We start from the raw sequence: 23,808 nt of genomic DNA, 5'->3' as shown, positions 1-23,808 counted from the left end.
CCTTCCTTCCTTCCTTCCTTCCTTCCTTCCTTCCTTCCTTCTGATTAGAAGGCAGTATTGCAGGCTAAACTCTGCCCACAGCCTGGAGTTCAATCCTGATGGGGTTCAAGGTTGACTCAGCCTTCCATCCTTCCGAGGTCGGTAAAATGAGGACCCAGATTGTTGCGGGGGGGGGGGGAGTGCTATGCTGAGATTGTAAACCCTCCCAGAGAGTGCTGCAAAACACTACGGAGCATTTACAGATAGTCCTCGACTTGCAACCACAGTGGAGCCCATTGTTAAGTGAGACCTTTGCTAAGTGAGTTTTGCCCCATTTTGCCGCCTTTCTTGTCACCGTTGTTAAGGGAAACACTGCAGCAGATAAGTTAGCCACCCGGTCGTTAAGTGTGAATCCAGGCTTCCCCATTGCTCTTGCTTGTCAGAAGGTCAGCAAAAGGGGATCGCGTGAGGTTGGGACACCTCAACGGCCATATGTGTGACCCAGTGGCCAAGCCTCTGGAACTGTATAGGTCGCAACTGTGAAAAACCGGCATAAGTCACTCTTTTCGGTGCCATTGTAACTTTGAACAGTCTACTAAACACACTGTCGCAAGTCGAGGACTACCTGTATATAAGTCTGAAGTGCTATTTGAGGAAGTCATTTCTGGGCATGGCAATGGGTAGAGTTTTGATCCTGATTTGCTTGGCTTAGCTTAGCAGAAGAATGGAAGTATGTTAGGTTCCACTTAGGCTATTGAATAAACGCTCCTTCCTCCACCCCACTGCTACCTTCCTCCCCCATGCATGTGTGAGTGTGTGTGTGTGTGTGTGTGTGTGTGTGTGTGTGTGAAAACCCTTTGGAACGGGGGTCTCCAACTTTGACAACTTCAAGACTTGTGGACTTCAAACTCCCAGTTCCTCAGCCAGTTTTGCTTTGGGAGTTGAAGTCCACAAGTCTTAAAGTTGCCAAGGTTGGAGACCTCTGGCTTAGCAGAAGAATGGAAGTATGTTAGGTTCCATTCAGGCTATTGAATAAACTCTCCTTCCTCCACCCCAACGCTACCTTCCTCCCCCATGCATGGGGGGTGTGGGTGTCAAAACCCTTTGGATCAGGGGTCTCCAACCTTGGCAACTTTAAGACTCCTGGACTTCAACTCCCAGAGTTCCTCAGCCAGTTTGCTTTGGGAGTTGAAGTCCACAAGTCTTAAAAGTTGCCAAGGTTGGAGCCCCTGCTTTGGATGGCCTTGGTTATATCCCGTGCTGCCCCCTACAGCTGGAGGGGAGAGATTTGTGTGTGTGTCTCTCCCCCCCGTGTGGTCAACAGTTGCTGTGAGCTGTTTTTGAAGCAGATGAGGTTTCCCGACCAGCCACGGAAGAGGTGGGAATTACAAGTCCCTTGGCAGGCACAGGCTTGTTGCAACATAAGGAGAATCAGGCAAGGCAGCGAGGCCCAGCCCATGAATTACAAGGAAGAACGGTGGACAGTTGTTACTGTGGGGTGTGTGTGTGTGTGTTTGTGTGTGTGTGTGCTGTCCCGGCTAGAAAGCAACAATTCTCGCTTTGTAAGTGCTCGTAGCCTTAGCTACGAGGAATTGGGGTGGCTGGGTAAGAAATTGCCTATGTATTCCGACTTGGATCCTTCTGTGTGTGTGGAAGGGGTGGGGTGGAGGGGCATTTGTGTGTAGGATTCTACTGTGTGTGTGTGTGTGTGTGTGTGTAGCTCTACTGCTCTGAGCCACTGGCCGAGGTAGAGTAGAGTAGAGTAGAGTAGAGTAGAGTAGAGTAGAGTAGAGTAGAGTAGAGTAGAATAGAACAGTGTAGAATAGAACAGAGTAGAATAGAACAGAATAGAATAACAGAGTTGGAAGGGACCTTGGAGGTCTTCTAGTCCAACCCCCTGCTTGGGCAGGAAACCCTACACCATTTCAGATAAATGGTTATTCAATCTCTTCTTAAAAACTTCCAGTGTTGGAGCGTTCACAACTTCTGGAGGCAAGTCGTTCCACTGATTAATTGTTGTAACTATCAGGAAATTTCTCCTTAGTTCTAAGTTGCTTCTCTCCTTGATTAGCTTCCCACTCTTTGCTTTTATCCTGCCCTCAGGTGCTTTGGAGAATAGCTTGACTCCCTCTTCTTTCTGGCAGCCCCTGAGATATCAGAACACGGCTATCATTTCACCCCTAGTCCTTCTTTTCATTCGACTAGACCTACCCAGTTCCAGCAACCGTTCTTCATATGTTTTAGCCTCCAGTCCCCTAATCCTCTTTGTTGCTGAGGACAACAAAGATACTGAAGACTTCAGACAGATCTCCTCTTTTTCTGGCCACTGAGGGCTCTGGGCTCACGAGAATGTCTCTGCCTGCCCTTTGGACTGGCCTTATCTCTCTTGGTGCCAAAGGATCCCATTGGATTGACTCTGCGTCCCATAGAAAGGTCGACTGCTGGGATTGGAGCTTGGAATTTGGGGTTTTCCATGTCCCACTTGAGTTCAAAGGGAAGCTGGCAAGAGGAGGGACCGTTGGGAGGGGCTGGGACCCACTGACTCGAATGAAAAGCCTTCTTGTGTGTTTTGCCTGCTTCCTCTGTCTTTCTGGCTGTTTCTGCCAGCTCCAGGCAGTTGAGACTAGCCTGGTCCTTCGAGGGCCGTTTCCTTATTCCACATCGCCCTTTGCTGTAACTCTACACCTTCCCAACGTGCAACCGCCACCGTGCGCAGAGGCTGGGAGGGAACGGAGGGGGTGCTAAGAAAGGGTGTTTACTTGTCAACTCCCCAAATTTGCAGGGAAAGGAAAAGGGGCTCCTTTAACGGAGAGCTGTGGGTTCGATCCTCCCCGCCACCTGCAAGCAGGAAACAGGCTGACTCAAGTGGGATCGAGTTGAGCACACACAGGCAGGAGAAGGATAGGATCAAGGCGCACAAAAACACAAGCATGACGGATGATGAAAATTGCTGCCGTTCCTCCCCGAAGAATCTCAGAGCAGATTGCGACACACAATTTAAATGGAAATAAGTCGGGTTGCTTGTTTTTCTTAAAGGAAGGACAAGGGGGCACGGCCAATTTGGGGCTTTCAGATCCCTAATCCTCACCTGGACCCAGTGGTGGGATTGAGTTTTTTTTACTACTGGTTCTGTGGGCACGGCTTGGTGGGCATGACACGGCTTGGTAGGCAGGAGAAGGTTACTGCGAAGTCCCCATTCCCTCCCCACCCCACTAACCTGCTTTGCAGCTCCGTTCTCCTGTGCAGGGCAACCAAAGAAGGCCCAGCCAATCAGCTGGGACTCAGGAGGTGGAGAATAGATGGGGGCGGGGCCAGTCAGAGTTGGGATTTGCTGGTTCTCTGAATTACTCAAAATTTCCGCTACCGATTCTCCAGAACTGGTCAGAACCTGCTGAATAGCACCTCTGCCTGGAACCCCACAAAAAACCCTCTCAAGTACCACCAGCCTGCCTTCCGGGAAAAGGGGCATTTCAAACCCAGAATGCCACAACAGAGGAAGGAGAATATTTGTAGCTCAGGGTTGGCATGAGGGGCCCTTGGGTGCTCTCCAAGCCCATTGTTTTCTTGCAGATGTTTCATTACTCAAGCTAGGTGGCGTCATCAGCATCGTCAATGGAGATTTATCAGTCATTGGGTCATGACTGTCCTAAAGGTGCTTTTCAAAAGGCAACTGGAGTTCCTTTTTTAAAATAAACTTTATTAATAACTTTAAAAACAAACAAAAAGTGTACATATCTTGACATTAACAGTTTGTGGCATTCATCTTATACTAGTGTTTTGTGCATTATTTACAAATATACACAATTTATGGAATGTAAGAATTTAACCTATCTGTTGCTTATGGTTAATATTTCCATCTTCCATCTATCTTAGCTCAATCCAGTCATCCTATTTTTCCTAAATCCTATAATACTCAGACTCCTCTTTTTCTTATAACATCAGGGTTAATTTATCCATCTCAGCACAAGTCATTATTTTTTGGATAATCAATTCCTCTGGTGGTACATTTTTATGCTTCCAATACTGGGCATAGGCAATTCTAGCTGCCATTAAGATATGTAACACTATATATTTTATATTTCTCCCATAAATCTTTTTAAATATCCCCAGCAAGAATAGTTCCAGTTCCAGTTCTATTTGTTCATTAGTGATCTCTTGTAACCATTTTTTAAAAATTTTTAGCCAGTATTTGTGAGTCTCCAGGCAGGACCACCACATGTGGTAGAATATACCCTCTTTCTTCTTCCATTTCCAACATGCCGGATTTAACTGGACTTTCTTGGGTTGTTTTCCTTGAAAATGTTTCAGTTCTCATCCAAGAACCTTAAAAATCAAAACAAAAACTTCAGAAATCTCCATAGACAGTGCTGATGGTGTTACCTAGTTTGGGTAGTGAGATGTCTTCAAGAAAACAGCCAAGCTCAGAGAGCACCAAGGACCCTTCAGAGGAAACTCTGTCCTCTATCCTGATGTCAGGTGTTGACTGTCTTCCCCCCGATCCACCCCAATAATCCTAAAATTTGGAACATCAAAAATGTCCCCTTTGAGTTGAGCATGGCACCTGGTGGCTGTATGGACATGCCTGTAGTCTTCGGGGCAGTGGTGGTATTCTACCGGTTCAGCCTGGTTCGGCTGAGCTGGTAGCGCAGAAGATCAGCGGAGACCGAACCAGTTCTCTCTGCTGCTCTGCTGTTGGGCCCACCTGGGCTCCCATGCTCACCTTTATCCTCTGCTTTTGAAGTGCAGCTGCTATGCGCAGCACAGAAGAGGGCCACGCGGCAGCTGCCGAAGCGACCGGGAGAGTGCAGGCTTGCAGGAGACAAGTTGGAACGCCTTTGCGCCTGTACACACACCTCTGCACCTGCTCAAAGTGCACATTTGGCACTCGCGCGAACACAAAGTACGTGCATGCGTGCAAAGCGCGCCCACCAAGCCACGCTCACTGAACCGGTGGTAAAAAAAATTTTGAATCCCACCACTGCTTCAGGGGGACTATACGGAAGTAGTTTGCCCTTGCCTTCTTCCTAGGTTTTTTTTTTTTTTCCCTTTTCTTTTGATTTGATTTCGCAGTCCGCTTGAGTTCTCAGTGGTTTCCCAGCCACTTGCTAATCAGGTCCAGCCGTGCCCAGGTTTTGGAGGTCACCAAAGCCAGCTAGATGTCCAGGAAAGTAAAAACATAACCATGAAAAGCAGAGGGAGGGGACTATGCCAGCAGCGGGGTAGAGACAGAGTGATAGACAGCAGGAGTATAGCCGAGTGTGAACCGATAGTGGGATAAAAAAAATTGAGGTGACAAATCCATTTTCAGTTGTAGAGTAAAGGACAGAGTTCCAGGGCAACACGGCTGGGCGAGGAAGAAGAGGAGGGCAGGCAGAGAGGAAGAAAGCAACGGTTTGGGGTGGATGCAAAGAGCCGTGGAAAAGCACAGAGGCTGGCCACTGGTGGCAGGCAAACCGTGTGAGTGTAATAAGTAGCGTCGCCCTCAAAAAACTGGCTTCGAATTCCTCAGTGGCCGCTGTCAGTCAACCTCAAATCCTCCAAAGGATTAATTGTGCGAATAAAAGGAGCGCGGTAAGGAAAACTTTGGGTTTTGAAACTCTTTTTCCCGTATTATTATCATTATTACTGCATAAGTATTGCAGCTCAGGAGATGGTGCTAATTTGCTAATTTATCTTTTCAGAATCTGTCGCCTTTTCTTTTTTGCAGCTGCTTAATAAGTTGTTGGCTACTTTGCGCTTCTCTCTCTCTCTCTCTCTCCCCTTCCCTCCCTCCCTCCCTCTCCCACTCCCTCCCTCTCCCACTCCCTCCCACTCCCACGCCCTCCCTCCCCCTCTCTCTCTCCCTCCCTCCCTCCACCCCTTTCCTGACAGAGACTTTCTAGTATGTCACACGGAGAAACATTGAGTTCAGATGGTAGGAAATTCACTTAGACTCCTTGTTGGTACCCATGTAGGCTTCCCATCACCACAACCCCCCAAAACCAAAGGCCAAACCATAAGGATTTACACCTCCCATGACATTAAGACTTGGAAAGGTGTAAAGGCTTAGTCTGGATTGGGTGCCAACCTTTGCTTTGAAGGCCTAGATTGGAAATCCTGCTTTTTAGCCAGGATTTGTGGGTAGCCTTGGCAGCGTTCTGCATGGTGATGGTGACCCACACCTCTGGCTTGGCTCAGGATCTGTTGAATTGAGCTCTTTTCCCTAGAATAAGTGGGTACATTTCCTCCCGAGATGCTCTCCCACCCAGTGGAGGAAGAGCCAACGCCACAGTCCACATTGTTTGTCCTTACTCCTCCCTTGCAGCCTGGCAGATGGACCAGGCAGATGTGTCAATATATAGATGAGGCTGGTTGTGTGAGCATAATCAGTCTCCAAAAATAAACAGCCTTTGACTGGCCCACATTCCAGTCTCTGCTTAAGTTCTTTATCTGTGAAATGGGAATTGGTCTGCTTTGGCAAACTCTATTCCTGCAGTCCTGAGAAGGGGAATTTGGGATTGCAAGGGAATTCAGATCCAAAGGTTAGGTTTTCAGAGAAGGAGGAAAGTTAATCCTTGGTGGTTGGAACTTAGTCTAGGTCAGTGTTTCTCAACCTTCCCCTTCCCCTTCCCTTAATGGAAGACCAAGTCGACTTGCCAAGCTCCTCTTTGTCTGAGATATCACTTTATTGGGGATGTTACGATGTGTTTATCAATGGAATGAAAATGAAATCGTTGAGCCTGCAATTACCCGCCACATATCTCGATGGCTCACCGATTATTATTTTTTTTCAGTCACTGCATCTGGTTGGAATTGTTGCAATAAGTAAGAAATTACGCTTTATGATGGGAAACAGAAGAGGCAAGGGTGGGCAGTTGACTTCCTGGGAATGCTCGGAAGCAGGGCTTGCCTTGCCGTCCAAGCGATGGTGGCATTGCATTCACAATAAGGAGTACTGGATTCTTGGCTTGCAAAGGACTCGTGCAGATATAAGGGCACCAGAAGAGGATGTAGCCCTGGGTGAATGGAATCTGGGAGACTGAGAAGTTAAAGTAGGGAGATGCCCCAACTGCTTGGCAAGCAGTAGCCGAAGAGACGGTTTAATTCACAGTTGATCCTGCTATCCTGACCTCCTTTAGGTTGCTGCATGAGAAGGCTTGGGTATCTGTACCGTTTGCAAAGTTGTTGTTGTTTCACCCTTGTGCTTAAGACTCTAGGCGAACTCCCATTCCTATGGCTTTCCATGTTCTATTTCTGGTTTGCTTTATCGGCTGCATTGTTCACCTGAATGCACATAGCCTGGTTAGTGAATTACCCATTTTATGGGTTTGTGCGGCGCCTCGAACAGAGTGAGTTGGGCTTGCGCAGCACACTATATATAGCACAGATGCACATGTGTGCCTGTGCACTTAGAGGCCGATCGAGGCAACAGCTGACTGAGCTGAGTAGACTGTTTGTATGTAATTGCTACACTCACCGCTGACTGAGTCAAGTATGTGGAGTGGACATATGCACACGCACACACACACACACACACACACACACACTGAATAGCTGTAGTATTGAAAGAGACAGGCGCTTTCCTATACTTTAGTAAATAGACCTAGGAATTCTCCAACACATGCCAGTGAAATCCTTGCATCTCTATCCTGTGGGTAAAAGTGCATAAGCCGTGTGAAAACCAAGGCACAGATTTTGGTGTGCAGAGCATGAATGCCACTTCTCTCCCCTCACCCCACCCCACCCTTCCTCTCTCTCTCTCTCTCTCTCTCTCACTCACTCACTCGCAGACACATATTCGCTCACACACCACACAGCTTGAGATAGCAGGATGACTGTAGCTAATAGAGTTTGGCTGATGCCCCTGCAGGGCTATGATACCATGGAGAGAAAGGGAAGAGAAGAACAGGGAGGGGGGAAATCAGATGAGGAGGCAGGAAAGGCCCAAGAGCGCCTGGGATCCGATGAGTGACAGCCAGGTCTGGCATCCAAACAGATGCACAGACATTTTGTCTGTTTATCAGAGCCACGCAGGCCTCTGACCCACACTGTCATGCCTCTTGGGTGAGGTGTGTTGCATTCTCCAGGAGCCTGGCCCCCCACCAACCATCCTTCAGGCACATCTGTTGTACTCCAAAAGCCAAAAACCCTTTGTATTTTTAATGACCTTGAGCTACCCTGAACAAAGAGACAGGATTCCCTCACTTCTGGCCTGGGAGAAGCGGGGGGTTGCGCCTAGCACAAACTTGCTTCTAAGCCAGGAAGGCTGTGGAGGGAGGGAAGGTCCTTCCTTTAAAAAAAACAAAAAAAACCTGAATGGGTGGGTCAGGCTTTCTCGTCTGCCTTTGCAAGGCAGTCACTGTTTCTAAGGGACAGGGCCAAAAGATGGCTTGGCCGGGGGAAGAGCTGTATTCGGGCAGCGGGCAAGATAGAGTCTGCATGCAAACCTTCTCCATCTTGTCTACAAAATGGAAGCTTGTTTTCAAAAGAGAAAGAGAAACCAACTACTGTGCAAGCTTGGAAGGGGAAGGACGTAGCACAAGGGAAGCGTAGTAGCGATTTGTGCCATCAGCGCTGTCTTCGCCTTGCATCACTCATGCAGGACACAGAGAGAGAGAGAGAGAGATCCCCAGACCCTGGACATCTCTCTCTCACCCGCTGCTGCTTGCATCCCTTTGAAATGAAATCGCTTTGAAAAGGGTCTGTGGGGTTGTGGGGAGAGGTGGTTTCACTCCAGCGTCGTCTAGTCCTGCTCCTCCTGTTCCCCTTCTCCTTCACAAGCCTTGGGTCTGTGTGCTTTCCTCTCAACAGATGGGATCTCCAATGCGTGCCAGCCCATTGGACTGGAAAACGGCGCCAACCCGCCAGCTGAATGGTTCCCGCACAGCCAGGGTCCAGGGTTGCGGCCGCCCAACAGCGAAGTGGACGGCAGCGAGAGGAACTTCAGGGTGAACCTTCACTGCAAGTATGGGCGGCCTAGGTAAGGGGGGGGCGGGAGTGAAGGGGGGGCAGGCAGGTGAACCTGGCTTTTCTGCTCTGGTTGGGGTGGTGGGAGCACGACGGCCCCTTTACGACTTCCAACTCCCAGAATTCCCAGAATGCTGGCTCAGCCAATTCTGGGAGTTGGGAGTCCATAAATCATAAAGAGGGCCATCATGCTCCTCCACCTCTGGTGTAGAGCAACGGGGTTGCTCGAGGTTTTTCTGAAAAACCCCCGTGTGAGATTCAAGGAGGCCAAGTTGATATCCAGAAAATTGTGAACTGGGTGGGAAAGTCTCGCTCTCTGCCTCGCTCCGTCCTTGCGTGAAAGGAAACATGACGGGAATGGATTCTAGTACTTCCAAGAGGCAGAAACCAAGGGCCACTTGGAAGAGTGTTTGCATCCCTCTAATCAGCAAACCAGGCTCCCTCCCTGCCCCTAGACAACAAGCACATCAGGACTTGCAATCTGGTCCTCTCCCTGGCATGCTAGATTTCTGCTTACAATTTTTGTTGCCTTGGACTGTTTGAACGTAAGAGAAGATTTTACAAAAAGCATCCCTTTTGTCCATAGTCTGCAGTGGTGCTGGACACTAAACTTGTAATTTACTGCCACTGTTTTCTTTCTTCTGCCAGTTGGAAGAGACGAAGCCTCAGACTGGGATGGGACTTTAGGATACTGTCGCCATTGCATTGTCATCTCGTGTTTTGATCCCAGTTTGTCTGACCTCAGGATGTTTGATGCATGCAAATGTAGGATCAGTTGCAGATGGTTTCTCTCAACTAAAGCAGCTTCCGTTAGTAGAACAAAGGTGTGTTGTTTCAATTTCCCCCAAATTTAGATTCCTGTAGCATAAAGGGAAAACTCTGAAGATTAGAGGGGCCCAGCCAAACAGTTTTCTTGACCATAATGCAGGCAGGATTTGCTATTGCCTTTTCAGAGATGTTTTCCTGACTTCTCAGTTTAGCCTACAGCTTTGGATTTTTATATATCTATAGATCTGGATTGTCATTTTTTAACAGCAATAGTAAGAACTCATGCAAACTAAACCAGAACGAAGGAGAAATAAAAGAGAAAGCTAAAAGTGCAAAAAAAAAAAAGTTGAAAAAAAAGAATTAAAAAAGCAACCTCTGATCTTCACAGCAGTTATAAGTACAATTATATTTTAACCTCTGCCTCTCTCTCCCTAAAGTTAATCACGACTCCCTTCTTTCTATACCCATTCTGTCTAATCAACAGAGTCATAAATCGTAAGTTCACTTTTTTCTTTTTTAGGCTAAAACTCCACAAGGAGTTTCCAGCCACCATTAAGTGTCCTTTCCCTAATCAAACGAGTCAATTAGCCCATCTCAAGAAAGTCCCATCGTCTTCCATCAACCTTTCCTCCAGGGTGGGTAATGCCCAACCTTTTCATTCTTGTGCTACAATAATGTCACTGCAGTTAGCAAAAAGTAAAACAGTGTTTCATGGCTCTTTGGTTACAAAAGTTCAATTAGTGTCCATTCAAAGTTACAACGGCACTGAAGAAAGTGACTTATGACCTTTTTTTCACACTAATCACCGTTGCAGCATCCCCCGTGGTCATGTGATCAAAATTCAGCCACTTAGCAAGTGATTCATATTTATGAGGGTTGCAGTGTCCTGGAGTCATGTGATCCATTTTGTGACCTTCTGACAATAAGAAGCAAAATTCACTTTAACAACCAGGTTCCTAACTTAACAACTGCAGTGATCCGCTTAACAACTGTGGCAAGAAAGGTTGTAAAATAGAATGTAATTCACTTAACAAATATATCAGTTAGCAGTAGAAATGTTGGTAGTCAAGGACTACCTATAATTGTTTGTCCATCAGTCCCAGAAGAAAAATTCTGGTTTCCTTTGAATGTTGACTCTAGATTAAACTGTTTCAACTACTTCTGTTTCTTTTCTGGTGGACTCCGATCCCTCCAACTGATATTCTCCCCAACGGATGGCCCACTCACAGTTCAAAGAGCCCAACCTACCATTTTGAGTTGTGAAAACAATTGGGAAGAAGCACAAAACGAAATCTGGGCTTGTGGCAGGAAAAGGATGCATTTGGGATAGAAATAATCTTTTTAGCCTCCAATCCAGTTGCCAACAGAAATAAGATGAAGACCTCTCCAGAAAGGAAGGAGTTTGGTGGGATGTGAGGGTGTTAACACAAAATAAGGATGTTAAACTTCACCCTTAATTTATTTTTTAAAAAAAAGCATCTCCAAATAGTGACATTTTACCACCAGATTTCAGCAGTGCTTTCTTGGAGGTCTACTCAGCTTAGGAAAAAAGGCCGAAAGAGCAGATTTTTGCTGCATTATAGATTGGCCCGTTCTGTTTTAAGACCGCGTGATCAACCAGAAGCTGTTTGCTCTTTCCCACAACCCAGTGCAGATCGGAAGAACGATGCAAAACATTTGGAGTTCGCAAAGCAGTAAGATGATCAAGTCTAACCAAGGGTTTCAGTTGCTGGCTTCAATGCTATGCAAGGCATTAGATTCCTGTGCTGTAGTCCCTCCGGCCTCGTTTGTCAGATTCATCCATCTTTTCCTCTCTAGACCGCTTTAGAAATCGGTGGAAATGAACAAAGATTCCAAGGATTCTTGTTGGCCAGTAAGGCTGAGGTTTATTGCTTGCACTGGGCATTGGTAGAGTCCATGTGTGCAAGCACACATGCACACTGAAATATGCAGGGTGCCCTAGCCTGTTCCTGGCTGTTGTCTTTTATCTCATCTGTCAGAACTTGGAAGTTGGGGGTGGGGGGGGTGGCGTTTGAGGAAATGCACTGGAAAGACATCCTGCTTTCTCCGACTTCTCTCCCTCCCTCCTGCTCTCTTGGGTGCCCCGTGCTGCTGTTTTTCCTGACCTTTCTTTGTCCACATCTGGCTAAGAGTTGCTTGGAAACATCAGTGCAAGGATGGGAGGGGAGAGCCAAGCGTTCTCACCGAGGAACGGATGGGAAGCCTTGGAAAGCGCAGGAGGAAAGGCAGGCCCGCTCTCTTTCCCCTTCTTCCTCTTGCTGGACAGCCTCAGGAATTTTTTTTTGGGACAGGCTGGGAAACATTTGGAGGAAGGAGACGGAGAAGGTGGGGGCGGGGGTGTTGGGATAGTCAGAGCATCCGCAAAGCGACGGAAAAGCCATCTTTTGCAAAGGGTCCGGCAAGATAGCTGAAAGACAAAGGGTCCTTTGCAGTTGGCAGTCAGCAGGGAGGAAGATAGCCTCTGGCAGAGTGCAGAGAGCCCTTGGAGAGGCAAGGCAGCCGTGCCTGCCAAAAGCATGAGGTCACTTCCTGCTGTGGCTTTTCTGCAGCCTGGAGCCCTTCTAAAGCTGAGCTGAGCTTTAGAAGGGAGGGAGATCCAGCAATGGAAAAAAAAAATGTTTTGTTTTGTTTTTTGCCAAGGCTGATGAGAAGCAAAGAGAAGGAGATGGCTGGGCCTCTTGGAAACAGCAGAGGAAAGATGTCGAGGATGGGACTGTGGCTCTATAGGAAGTTGGTGGAGTCTGGTTCTGTCCCCCCACCCACCATTCCTGGCCAGGGAGATTTACCTCCTGATGACCCAGATTTCTCCGTCTCCCGGTGCGCAGAAGGGGAGATGCGGAATCTTTTAGCCATTCTGTTCTCCTGGGGGTGTGTATGGGGTGTGCAGAAAGGAATGGCATCTGTTGGATTGGGGTTTGGGGGGAAGCAGGCTAGGGCACTTGGGGAGGTTTATAAGGCAGGATGGGCTTCTTCTAACCCTGGCGGAGATTCGTGGTACCCGTTTCACTCGCTAAGCCTCTTGTCAACCCACACACTCTTTCCACCGCCAGCTGGGCTGATTTTCCCCGTTTGGGAGCCAAGTTGAAAAGCAGAACGGATACCTTTGTGGCTGTGCTTATGGGAACAAGCTGGGTGGGGAATTCTGGGAGTTGGGAGTCCACCCAACTGAAAGCTGCCAAGACTGAGAAGCATCCTGCGTCCACGAAAAGGTTAGCGATTAAACCAGGGGTCCCCAGACTTGGCAACTTGAAGACTTGTGGACTTCAACTCCCAGAATTCTCCAGCCAGCATAGCTGCTTTCTCTGGCTGGAGAATTAGCTGGGCGGGAGAATTCTGGGAGTTGAAGTCCACAAGTCTTCAAGTTGTCAAGTTTGGGAACTCCTGGACTAAACCAACAAAGTTTAACACATACCCAAGCGCCAATGCAGCTGCTGTGTTTTCAGTGGATTTGATTTAACGCATTGGGCAGAAACAGCCCGTAAAACAGTCCCTTTGCTTTTGATAGCTTCCTGGAAAAAACTCTTCCAGGGCAAAAATAATTTAGTTCCACTTACCATTCTGTCATCCTCACCTTCTTCAGTCCTAAAGGATTTACCTCCTTGGTGGGATTCTCCCTCTCTCTTGTTCTATCTCTCCCCTGCTCTGTCCAGCCAGACTTTGCCCTTCCCCAGCCTCCTCCACAGCCAACGGAGTCACACCCCCACTCCCTGTTAGCTGTCTGACTTCTTCCTCAGATTCAGACTCCGACGGGGGCATGACATTAAGTGAATCTGGTTTCCCCATTGACTTTGCTTGTCAGAAGGTGGCAAAAGGGATCGCACGACCCCAGGACACTGCAACCGTCATAAATAGGAGCCAGTTGCCAAGTGTCTCAATTTTGATCACATGACCATGGAAATGCCGCAACGGTTGTCTGTATGAGAAACGGTCCTAAGGCACTTTTTTTCCAGTGCCACTGTAACTTCGATCTGTCACTAAACGAATGATTGTAAGTTGAAGTCTACCTGTATTGACCGATTGGGTAACCGAGGCGATTACAAAGAGTCTATTAACAAGCCCATAATCTGGTGATTACGTGAATTTACAAAGACTTTCCAAGGTTTACACTCTTCGGTATTTGTGTTCAAAATGTATAAAAACAGGGATGCCGCAGACGCTCTATTTGCGGACGTTTTTATTGTTCCTTTGTTATGCTTGCCGAGAGCTGTTATAAATTTTCTAAATAAGATCAGATGAGATCAGATCAGATTGCCTCAGATCAGATGAAAAATTACCCAGAGCTGATAGATTTATCCGGTCATGATTTTGATGAAAATGACCGTATGCACTGAAGACCCGTCTTTGCCTTTCCGAAAAGCAAACATTTTTATCCGCGACTGAGGGACGGCAAGCTCATTGCATTTCTTTGCTGCACACTTTCCAGTGGAAGATTGTTTCCCTCCCACCCACCCACCCCTCTCCTTTCTGTAAGGCCCTGCTAGCTAGTTGGGACTCTTCCTATGGACTGCCGTTCTCATTAGCTCTAGGAGCCATGGCAGGGATAGAACTGGGGATGATGACGGGCAGGCACCATCACAAACCGAACCACGGCTTTGGAGCCATCCTAGGGACACCAGTTTTCAAAGGAAGGAAGAACTCCTTTGCTGGAGAAACACTTTCCCAAGCTGACGCCTTCCAGATGCGTTGGACTTTGACTTCACATCTGGCAGGCAGAAGCTGTTGAAAGGCAGCTCGGGAGGCTAAGGGAAAGTCCAGCAGTGCACGAGACACTCGGAAAACCATCTGGGATCCGAGTTTAGGTGCTGTAGTTTGTTGGTGGGGTTTGCTGGTTGGGACTGGAAGAAGTATAGGTAGCTCCAGTCACATCCAGTGAGTTTCAGCAGGGAGCCGGGTGCTGACTGAGAATGCAATTCTGTTAACTACTTTTTTCAGACTGGTGCTGCTTTGACTATTTATCTCTCTATATAAAAGCGAAATGCCACTCACGCATCATCACAAAAATCTCCAGAATCGTAATGCCTACAAACTTGACATTTGGCACATATGGCTTCTAGGGGCTCACTAAGAAAGGATTTTTCAAAATGACCATCAGAGCATTAGTATTTCCTGTAGTATTATTATTAACATGAAAAGAAATCTCTTCCAAATGCAAAACACAAGCAGAGGAGAGGAGTTTCAGTTTTACTTTCACAGCAGCAGCCAGCTTTAGCACAGAACAGTGGAGCTAAGCCATGCCCAGGCTCCTTGCTGTCTCCTTGCTCACACAGCAAATACTGTTTCAGTTTCCAAACAGCCCTCAACTCTCTCACATACTGACAGTCCACAAGCCAGATGAATACCAATGGATGCTGGTAGGCAGAGGCACAATTCCCGCCCCCCCTTATTTTCCTCCCCCAAAACTAAGCCCAATCACATAGTTTCGTAGCGAAGCATGGGTATGGAGCTAGTCTTAGGATAACTGACTCTCCTTATTAATCCATTATTGGGCCTGGCTCATGATTCATAGCAAGTTGAGCTGAACTGGAGGCTTTATGTTGCCCTCCCACACAATCCGATGTTCAGCATCCTTTTCTCAAGCCCAGAAAATGTACAGCCTTAGTTCCAGAGTTGCTGAGAAGCGTAGCCAAGAATGCATTCTGGGGTGTGGGTGAGCAAATCATGAAACGACACCCCCCAGGTCTGGTTCCCCACCAGCAAGACTTGGCCTGGTTAAGAAGTTCCTGGACATCTCTGCCACATTTTGCAATCCAAGGTTGCACACAAAAGCACACACGTTAGGGAAAGTTGTTCACAGAAGTGCATACATGAGGGAAGATTAAGGAAAACAAAAATACAGGCTGCCAATGCCAGGGGAACCTCCTAGAAATATAAAATATTCTTCTACCTTTAAAGAAAAAAATAGCAGAACAATGCCAAGATTGGAATGGCTGAATACAAGTAAATCTGGCAGACAGCAGAAGTACACCTCCCATTTGTACCCTGAACTCAAGTGATACTTCCTGTCCTTTGTACAGTATATGGCAGGTACAGCCACAATCTTCAAGTGAAAGAAGATTTAGCTGTTTCATTGTTTTGCTCCCTCTTGGCTCCACGTATGTTATATATAAGGATGGGATGAAGATGTCTAGACTGTGTATTCCTCTTCTTGTCAAGTGTTTGGGGGATAAGATTTTTAAAAGATTTTTTTTAAAGGAACATACAGCAGAATACAAATAACAAACCCCAAGAGTGCCCTGGATAATTTTCCTATATTGGATTGACAAAAGAGACTTGTTAAAGCTTTGAAGAATTTTGTGAGAAGGGACAAAGAAAAAAATGAAAAGAAATCAAGAATGAAGAGGCTTTAAGGGTTTGTTTATAGATAAGAGATGGGAAGAAGAATTCGTTTCTCGTATTTTAAGAGAGGACAATAAGTTACCTAAATTGTTTATATTTGTGATGTAGAGGGAAAACATTTCTTTTCTATAGCTCCTTTTTCTTTACTATATTCTTATTTTCTTTCTTGTCTATTTTCTTTCTGTTTTTTTTTCTTTTCTGCAGTTTCTTTTCTTTTCTTTTTTTAATTTGCACTGTTTTTTTACTTCTTTCATTGTAACTTTTAATAACTATTGAAAAAGGAACATAAACACAGTCGCCATATTAAGCTTTAAAAGATAAGGGCAAGCAACAGGTTTTTTTAATTTATTTGTTTTGCTTCACCCCACCCCCTTAAGATTATCCACTATCACCACAGATCAGCAAGCAATGGGGGAAAAAATAGAGAGTTTAAGCTTTGATAAATAGGCCACATTAAAATCCCCTCCTGGCGGGAAAAAAGAAAGAAGGGGGGAAACTGCTAAAAATTCCATTGTTCCCTCTTGGATGGTAACCTAAAGTCAAAGCATGGACTACTGTGAATAATGATAATTAATAACAACAATTAAAGATTATAGTGCATCTCTCAGAGGCAAAAATAAGGCATATCTGGGGAGAAAAGATCTCAAGGAGCTTCTACCTGCCCACAAATTTGGGAATGACACTTTTCACACCACCTGGCCCCACTTTAATCAATTTTGGGCCATTCTGTCTTTTACAGATAGACCTCGACTTACGACCACAATCGAGCTCCAGATTTCCATTGCTAAGCGAGACAGCTGTTCAGTGGACTTTGTCCCAATTTACAACATTTCTTGCCCCAGTTGTTAAGTGAATCACTGCCGTTGTTAAGTTAGGAACATGGCTGTTAAGTGAATCTGGCTTCCCCATTGACTTTGCTTGTCAGAAGTCGCAAAAGGGGATCGCATGACCCCTAGGAGACTGCAACCGTCATAAGTATGAGTCAGTTGCCAAGCATCCAAATTTTGATCACATGACCATGGGGAGGCTGCAGCGGTCATACCAGGGGTGGGATTCTCCTGGTTGGACCGGTTTGGGAAAACTTGTTCCAACGATCAGCTGGCTCTGAACCGGTTTGCTCTGACAAGCATGTGGGCCCACCTGCCAGCCCCTGCTCTTTCCTGGGCTTTACATCTTTTTGTTAGAGCACGGCTGATTCACACGGCACAGCAGTTTGCCGCGCCTCAGCTATTTTCTTCAGCTGCAGTTGAAGGTATTAGCTTTTTTAAACGCAGGGCACGTGCACGCTCACCAAACTGGTTGTTATACAGGTTGAATCGCACCCCTGGGTCATATGTGTGGAAAAAAGTCATAAGTCACTTTTTTCCAGTACCGTTGTAACTCTGAACGGTCACTAAATGAACCATTGTAAATCAAGGATTACCAGTATTCAGAACATGTGCTCTCCATAAAAGCTGAATATGCTGTGTTTGTTTTAAAAACTGTGCTACTTAAACCAGCGGTGGGATTCTACCGGTTCGCATCTATTCTCTAGAACCAGTTGTTAACATTCTAAGCAGTTTGGAGAACCGGTTGTTAGAAGAAATTACTGGCCTAATCCTGTAAGGAAGACAGGAAGGAAACATTCTGGTGTTGCTTACAGAAACTGCCTCTTCGTTAACCCTTATTACGCTCTTGGCAGGACGAGACCTCCTGTCTCAGGAATGTCTCTAGAGTTTTTTTCCCCTCCTTTGCTGGTACTTTGCTTGTGTGAAGTGACCATTCAAAGTTACAGTGGCACTGAAAAAAGTGACTTATGACCATTTTTCACATTTACGACTGTTGCAGAATCCCCACAGTCATGAGAAGCCAGGCGAGGAGATGAGTGCCTCGATGTGAGTGATGTTGAGTTGGCCACACCCAGTCAATAACATGACCACCAAGCCACGCCTACCACCTAAGTCACACCCACAAAACTGGTTGTTAAAAAAGTTGAATCCCACCCCTGAATTAAACCTGCCTGTTATGAAACTCCAAACTTTCAAAATGCATGTCTTTTCATGCATTGAAATATATTAAAAGTTTGGAGTGCAATAGGGACTTTATTGATCGTTTGCTTTTCAAATATTTTAGGTGGGTGGAAGCTGAAAAGGGTGGAGGGCAGTTCTTATAGGTTAGAAAGATCAGACAGCAGGTCACGGGAAAGACATCTGCTAAAACCCTGGGGAAGAGCTGCCTGTCCAGATAATTTATGCATTGCTGAGTCCGATTGGGACAATACCTTGACTGGATCAATAGGAAGTCTACAAAATAATGGCATGCTTTTTACGAAAAAAAATATATTTTGCTGGAAGAACAGGGTGGAAAAATAGTGGCTGGTATTCAGGCCACATCTGCAGTGGGTTACTTCCAGACATTCATCCTGGATCATATCCGATATGGAGCTGGTGTTCAGTAACACCGGGAATTTCCAAAAGCTTAGTGGGATAAAGAAACAAACAAACGACTATTGGACCCTTCCTTATTTAAAATAGGACAGTCTGGAACTGAGCAAACTTACCTTCTTGGAAACTTGAAAGCTTCCAGCTGTCGTAAACTTCTGAAGATTACACTCCATTTCATTAGACGAATGAATTCTTAGGAGATTTTTAAAAAAATAAAATAAAATCAATATTTCAGATTCCTTTGTAGCTTTTGCAGCAAGAGATTTTTACATGGCTGCCTTTCTGAAAACATCGAGCGTTAAGCAAGCCTTCTGTTGAGTTAGTAAAGATATTGCCTCCAGAAATTTGGAAGTTATTTTCTCATGGCTACCATCTTGTTTTCCTTTCTACTGGGCTGAGCAAGCTCAGCCAATAGTCTGAGTAAAGGCAAGTTACCAATAAAGGAGGGTATCTGTAACTTGCTGCTCTCTGAGCTGGCTTGTCTTCTTGCAGATGTTTTATTACCATAACTGAGTAACTAGCACTCAGTCACCTAGTTAGGGTAACAAAACGTCTGCAAGAAAAGGCAAATCCTTGTTTCTAACAAGGTATATTCTGATCAGTGGTGAGTTGCAATCGGTTTAACCACTGGGTCGGTGAGCACGCGCCTCGCTTTGCATGCGTGCGCACCGTTTAAAAAAACCCGCCCATTTTAAGCTTCAAAATTTGCCTTCTATGTCAGCGCTAGTGAGTAAAACAGCTGAGGCAGGGCAATCTGCTGTCGTCGGGGTGGGAGTTGGGGGTGATTTTTTATTTTTCCAGATTTTGTTCTATTGTACTTTGTTAATTTATTCAATTCTTTTTGTTAGTTTTTATTGTTTTTTTAATTTTAAATATGGTTTTACATTCTGTAAGCCACCTCGAGAAGCCATGGGCGAATAGGCAGCAGTATAAATTCAACAAATAAATAAATAAATCCGCTATAGCAATAGCACTAAGGCTTATATACTGCTTTATACCGCTTTACAGCCCTCTCTAAGGGGTTGACAGAGTCAGCATACTGCCCCCAATAATCTGGGTCCTCATTTATCCACGTCAGAAGGATGGGAGGTCAAGTCAGCCTTGAGCCCGGTGAGATTTGAACTGCCAAATTGTAGGCAGCCAGCAGTCAGCAGAAGTAGCCTGCAGTACTGCACTCTAACCACTGAGTCACTGTGGTGGTTGTAAGCTGAAGACTACCTGTACATACATACATACATACATACATATATATATATATGTTCTGTCTCACCTTTCTTCTTAAAAGATGAAAGAGTACAAACTCACACACACACAGGCAGGCAAGCTGGCTCGAACTTCACAGAGTTAATTCTTTGGAACTGATAACGTCCTTGGCATTCCAACACGCTCTGCCTGCTGAGTCCGAACTGATAACAAGTAAAAAGCTACTTACAGAAAATTGCAAGGCAGACCACAAAAATCATTCACAAAGAAAAACCTGAAGTAAGATCAAACTTTGTCCCGTACAAAGTTCCAGCCGACAACACACCCACTTTTATCCCCTGTGGGGTGTGGCTCAATGACTCAGCTCACTCTCTGACCCTCCCACGCCTCCTACGTTGCTGCTCACGTTTCTCCCTATGACGCTACCTAGGATCAAGCCAACATTCTTCCTCCTGACTCCCTGTCAGGGGCTGCTCCGATATGCCTTCCTCCTGATTAATCTCAGGCTGTTCCTCTTGGTTGTCTGATGAAACCTCAGGCATTATCAGAGAGGAAGGTCCTGGGGAGGAAGGCATTCCCAGTTCCTCCTCCTCATCTTCCAAGTCCTCTTCCTCTGACAGCACAGGCTCGGGAATCAGAGCCACAACATACATACATACATACATACATGCATGCATGCATGCATGCATGCATACATCGAGCTACAACATACATACATACATACATACATACATACAAACATACATACATACATATGTGTGTGTGTGTGTGTATATGTATATATGCTGCATGATTCAGCTGAGCTAAAAAACAGGGAAATATAGGACACGAAAGGGCAGGGGCAGGTAGACAGGGCCAACCAGCTCACCAGAACCAGTCCAAACCGGTTTGAATACCACCTCTGATTCTGACTTAGGAGATAAGGCAGAGTCCCGCTCTCTTAGTTTGTAGGAAGTCTTGGGCAGTTGCTCTTTTCCAGTTCTGCAGGTTCCCCACTGAAACGAGGGGATTGATGGGAAAGACCCCTGCCTGAAGTTAAAGCTATTCCCAAATGCAATTTTAAAAATTACCCATAAATATGCAGTGTTCAGGTGAGAAAAGAGAGAAAGCGATTACAGGTGGTCCTCAGCCTATAACCGTTTGTTTAGTGACCGTTCAAATTTACAACGGCACTGAAAAAAGGGACTTATGGATCATTCCACATTTACGACCGTTGCAGCATTCCCATAGTCATGTAATCAAAATTCAAACTCCTGGCAACTGACTCATATTTATGACGGTTGCAATGTCCCTGGGTCATATTTTGTGACCTTCTGACAAACAAAGGTGATGGGGAAGTCGGATTCACTTAACAACCGTGTTTCTAATTTAACAACTGGAGCAATTCACTTAACAACGGTGGCAAGAAAAGTCCTAAAATGGGGCAAAACTCACTTAACAAATGTCTCACTTAAGAGCAGAAAATTGGGGCTTAATAGCAATAGCACGTAGACTTATACACTGCCTCGCAGTGCTTTCCAGCCCTCTCTAAGCAGTTTACAGAGTCAGCCTATTGCCCCCAGTAATCTGGGTCCTCATTTTACCCACCTCAGAAGGATGGGAGGCTGAATCAACCTTGAGCCAGTGAGATTTGAACTGCCAAATTGCAGGCAGCCGGCAGTCAGCAGAAGTCGCCTGCAGTACAGCACTCTAACCACCGAGCCACCATGGTGGTTGTAAGCTGAAGACTACCTGTACACATTTGGGGGCTGGGTTTAATATGAGTGGAGTTGAATGAATAACTTCAAAATGAAAAGTGCATGTTGTTTTGTCCTGCGTCGTGCTTCCGCCCCCACCAAAGTATAGCCCTCTGCACTCTACTCAAAATAGTTGAATGCGGCCCTCAGCTGCAAAAGAATTGAAGAGATAAAACCGCTCTCGGTGAAGAAATACAGATAGTCTTCAATTTTATGACCAGTTGTCTAGAGACCGTTCCAAGCAGTGGTGGTATTCTACCGGTTTGGCCCAGTTCTGCAGAGCCAGTCGTAGCAGCAGAGACCGAATCTGCCCCTCCTATACTCACCTTTATCCTCTGAATTTGAAACGCAGCTGCTTTGCGCGGCACAGAATAGCACTGCACGGCAGCTGCCGAAGCGGCCGGGATCGTGCAGGCTTGCAGGAGGTGAGTTAGAACACCTGTGTGCCTGCGCAAAGTATGCGTTTGGCACCTGCGTGCATGCAAAGTGTGTGCATGCGTGCAAAGTGCGCCCCCCAAGCCACGCCCACCGAATCGTTGGTAAAAATATTTGAATCCCATCACTGGCTCCAAGTTACGACAGACTTTTCCTGGGGTACTTATGACCTGGTTCCAAACTTCCGACAGCTGCCTGCCGCCCATCCCTCATGATCATGTGATTGCATGCCAAGTGCTTGGCAGTGTCCCATGGTCACATGACCATCTTTTATGGCTTTTGTTGAAAACCGACAATGGTTTTGGCAAAACCAGCCCATAGCAAACCATTGATTTGTTTAACAACTAACACAACAAAAGTTTGTACAATTGGGTCGGTCACTTGGCAACCCATTTTGCAATCATCACAACTTACAACTGTGATGGACAGGCTCCAATATAGTCATAAGTCAAGGATTATCTGTAACTAACTTTTCATGAGGCAATTTTCTGTTTTTCTAGTACTAAACTACTCTGATATTGTCCCTGAAGAAGTTGGTTGGACAAAGGATTAGAACTGAACTGGCGGAGGGCAAAGCATTAGGAAGTCTTGGTTGTTAGAATGCAAAATGTGACCGGAGTCCCAATTATGTAGAAGCCTTCCTGTGTTCCTTCACATGTGACTGGAAGGCCCAGCTAATCTTGGCTCCCTGAAGCAAACACCAATATGGACTACTTCATTACTACAATTCTGAATGCATGCCCAGATGTTATTACAAGCCCATGAAAAATAGTTTATGCCTTTTGAGAGGATACAGCGTGCATTAAAATCATTCCCCAGTTCTGCTATGGAGAACATCACATGCACAGCAACAGCCCATAACTGTCTAAAGGGGCATATGTGAGTCAATGGAAGGTTGCACCTTAACCAGGGTTTGCGTTTTTTTTTATAAAATTAACAGTTTGAAAAACAGCTGCTGAGACTTGAGTTTCAATGGCATAAATGTCCTTGTCACAGGAAAATAGAATAAAATCTCCTCCGAGTCCTGATTTCCGGTGATCTATGTTGACTCATCTTGACAGCAACATAGAAGTGGTTTGCCATTGTTTTCTTCCAGAAATACTTGCTCCTAAGATTTATGTTCTGAATCAGCCTTCAACAACCTCCTGACATCCAGTTTTAACTGTAACTTAACAGAATAACAAAATAACAGAGTTGAAGGAACGTTGGAGGACTTCTAGTCCAACCTATCCCATTCTGGACAAATGGCTGTCCAATCTCTTCTTTAAAAATTCCAGTGATGGATGTCCCAAAGGTGCTTTTTCAAGAGGCAACTGGACTTTCTGGTTTTTCTTTGAAGACGTTTAGCTTCTTATCCAAGAAGCTTATCTAAGAAGCAAAACGTCTTCAGAGAAAAACCAGAAAGTCCAGTTGCCTCTTGAAGAAGCACCTCTAGGACAACCATGACCTGGATCGCTGAGAATCTCCATAAACACCTCCAGTGATGGAGCACCCACAACTTCTAGAGCCAAGTTGGTCCACTGATTAACCATTCTAGATCTCAGGAAATGGCTCTTTAGTTCTAGGTTGATTCTCTCCTTGAACTTGAACCTGTGATGACCCGGAGTGTAACACAAATGTAATAAAATCCAAAACGTAAATAAATGTCCTTTAATGCCTCCAACTTGGCCCCACTGTTCAATAATTCTCAGTTGGAGATAAAACATACTCAAAAATAGTCTTCAGAAGAAAGCAATATAGTCCGAACTTAATGAGCAGATACAGGTAAAATAAAAAACCAAACAAACTACAATGAAGGAAATTTCCACAACTGAGCAGGATAAGTAATTACCAAATCCAAGGAGATAACTAGGCACAGTCTGTTGGAAGGACACCAACCAAGATAACTTCAACCCAAAATAAAACACACTTTACTTCTGGCAACTCTGTGTTTTAACTGTCTCTCTTATATACTAGTCTCT

General features: G+C 45.7%; 1 protein-coding gene across 8 annotated transcripts in view; it reads left to right on the top strand.

Annotated features, from left to right (window-relative positions):
* The window catches only part of AHDC1 (AT-hook DNA binding motif containing 1), a 261,817-nt gene that overhangs the window by 198,739 nt on the left and 39,270 nt on the right, over window positions 1-23,808 (top strand). For 7 of the 8 annotated variants that reach the window (XR_015744779.1, XR_015744780.1, XR_015744783.1 and 4 more), the window contains one exon: window positions 8,770-8,938. Coding sequence is in view for 1 of the 8 variants with exons in the window: in XM_087939720.1 (XP_087795846.1) it covers window positions 8,770-8,938 (169 nt within the window). In the remaining 7 variants the exon portion in view is untranslated. The remainder of the gene's footprint in view (window positions 1-8,769; window positions 8,939-23,808) is intronic. The other variant, XR_015744778.1, reaches the window with a different exon arrangement.

The sequence above is a fragment of the Pseudonaja textilis genome, chromosome 10 (genome assembly GCF_049901715.1).
Source record: "Pseudonaja textilis isolate UNSWEBS1 chromosome 10, rPseTex1.2, whole genome shotgun sequence".
In the NCBI taxonomy this organism is placed as follows: Eukaryota; Metazoa; Chordata; class Lepidosauria; order Squamata; family Elapidae; genus Pseudonaja; species Pseudonaja textilis.
The sequence above is the reverse complement of the archived record's forward strand: the minus strand, read 5'-3'. Positions and strand labels throughout refer to the sequence as shown.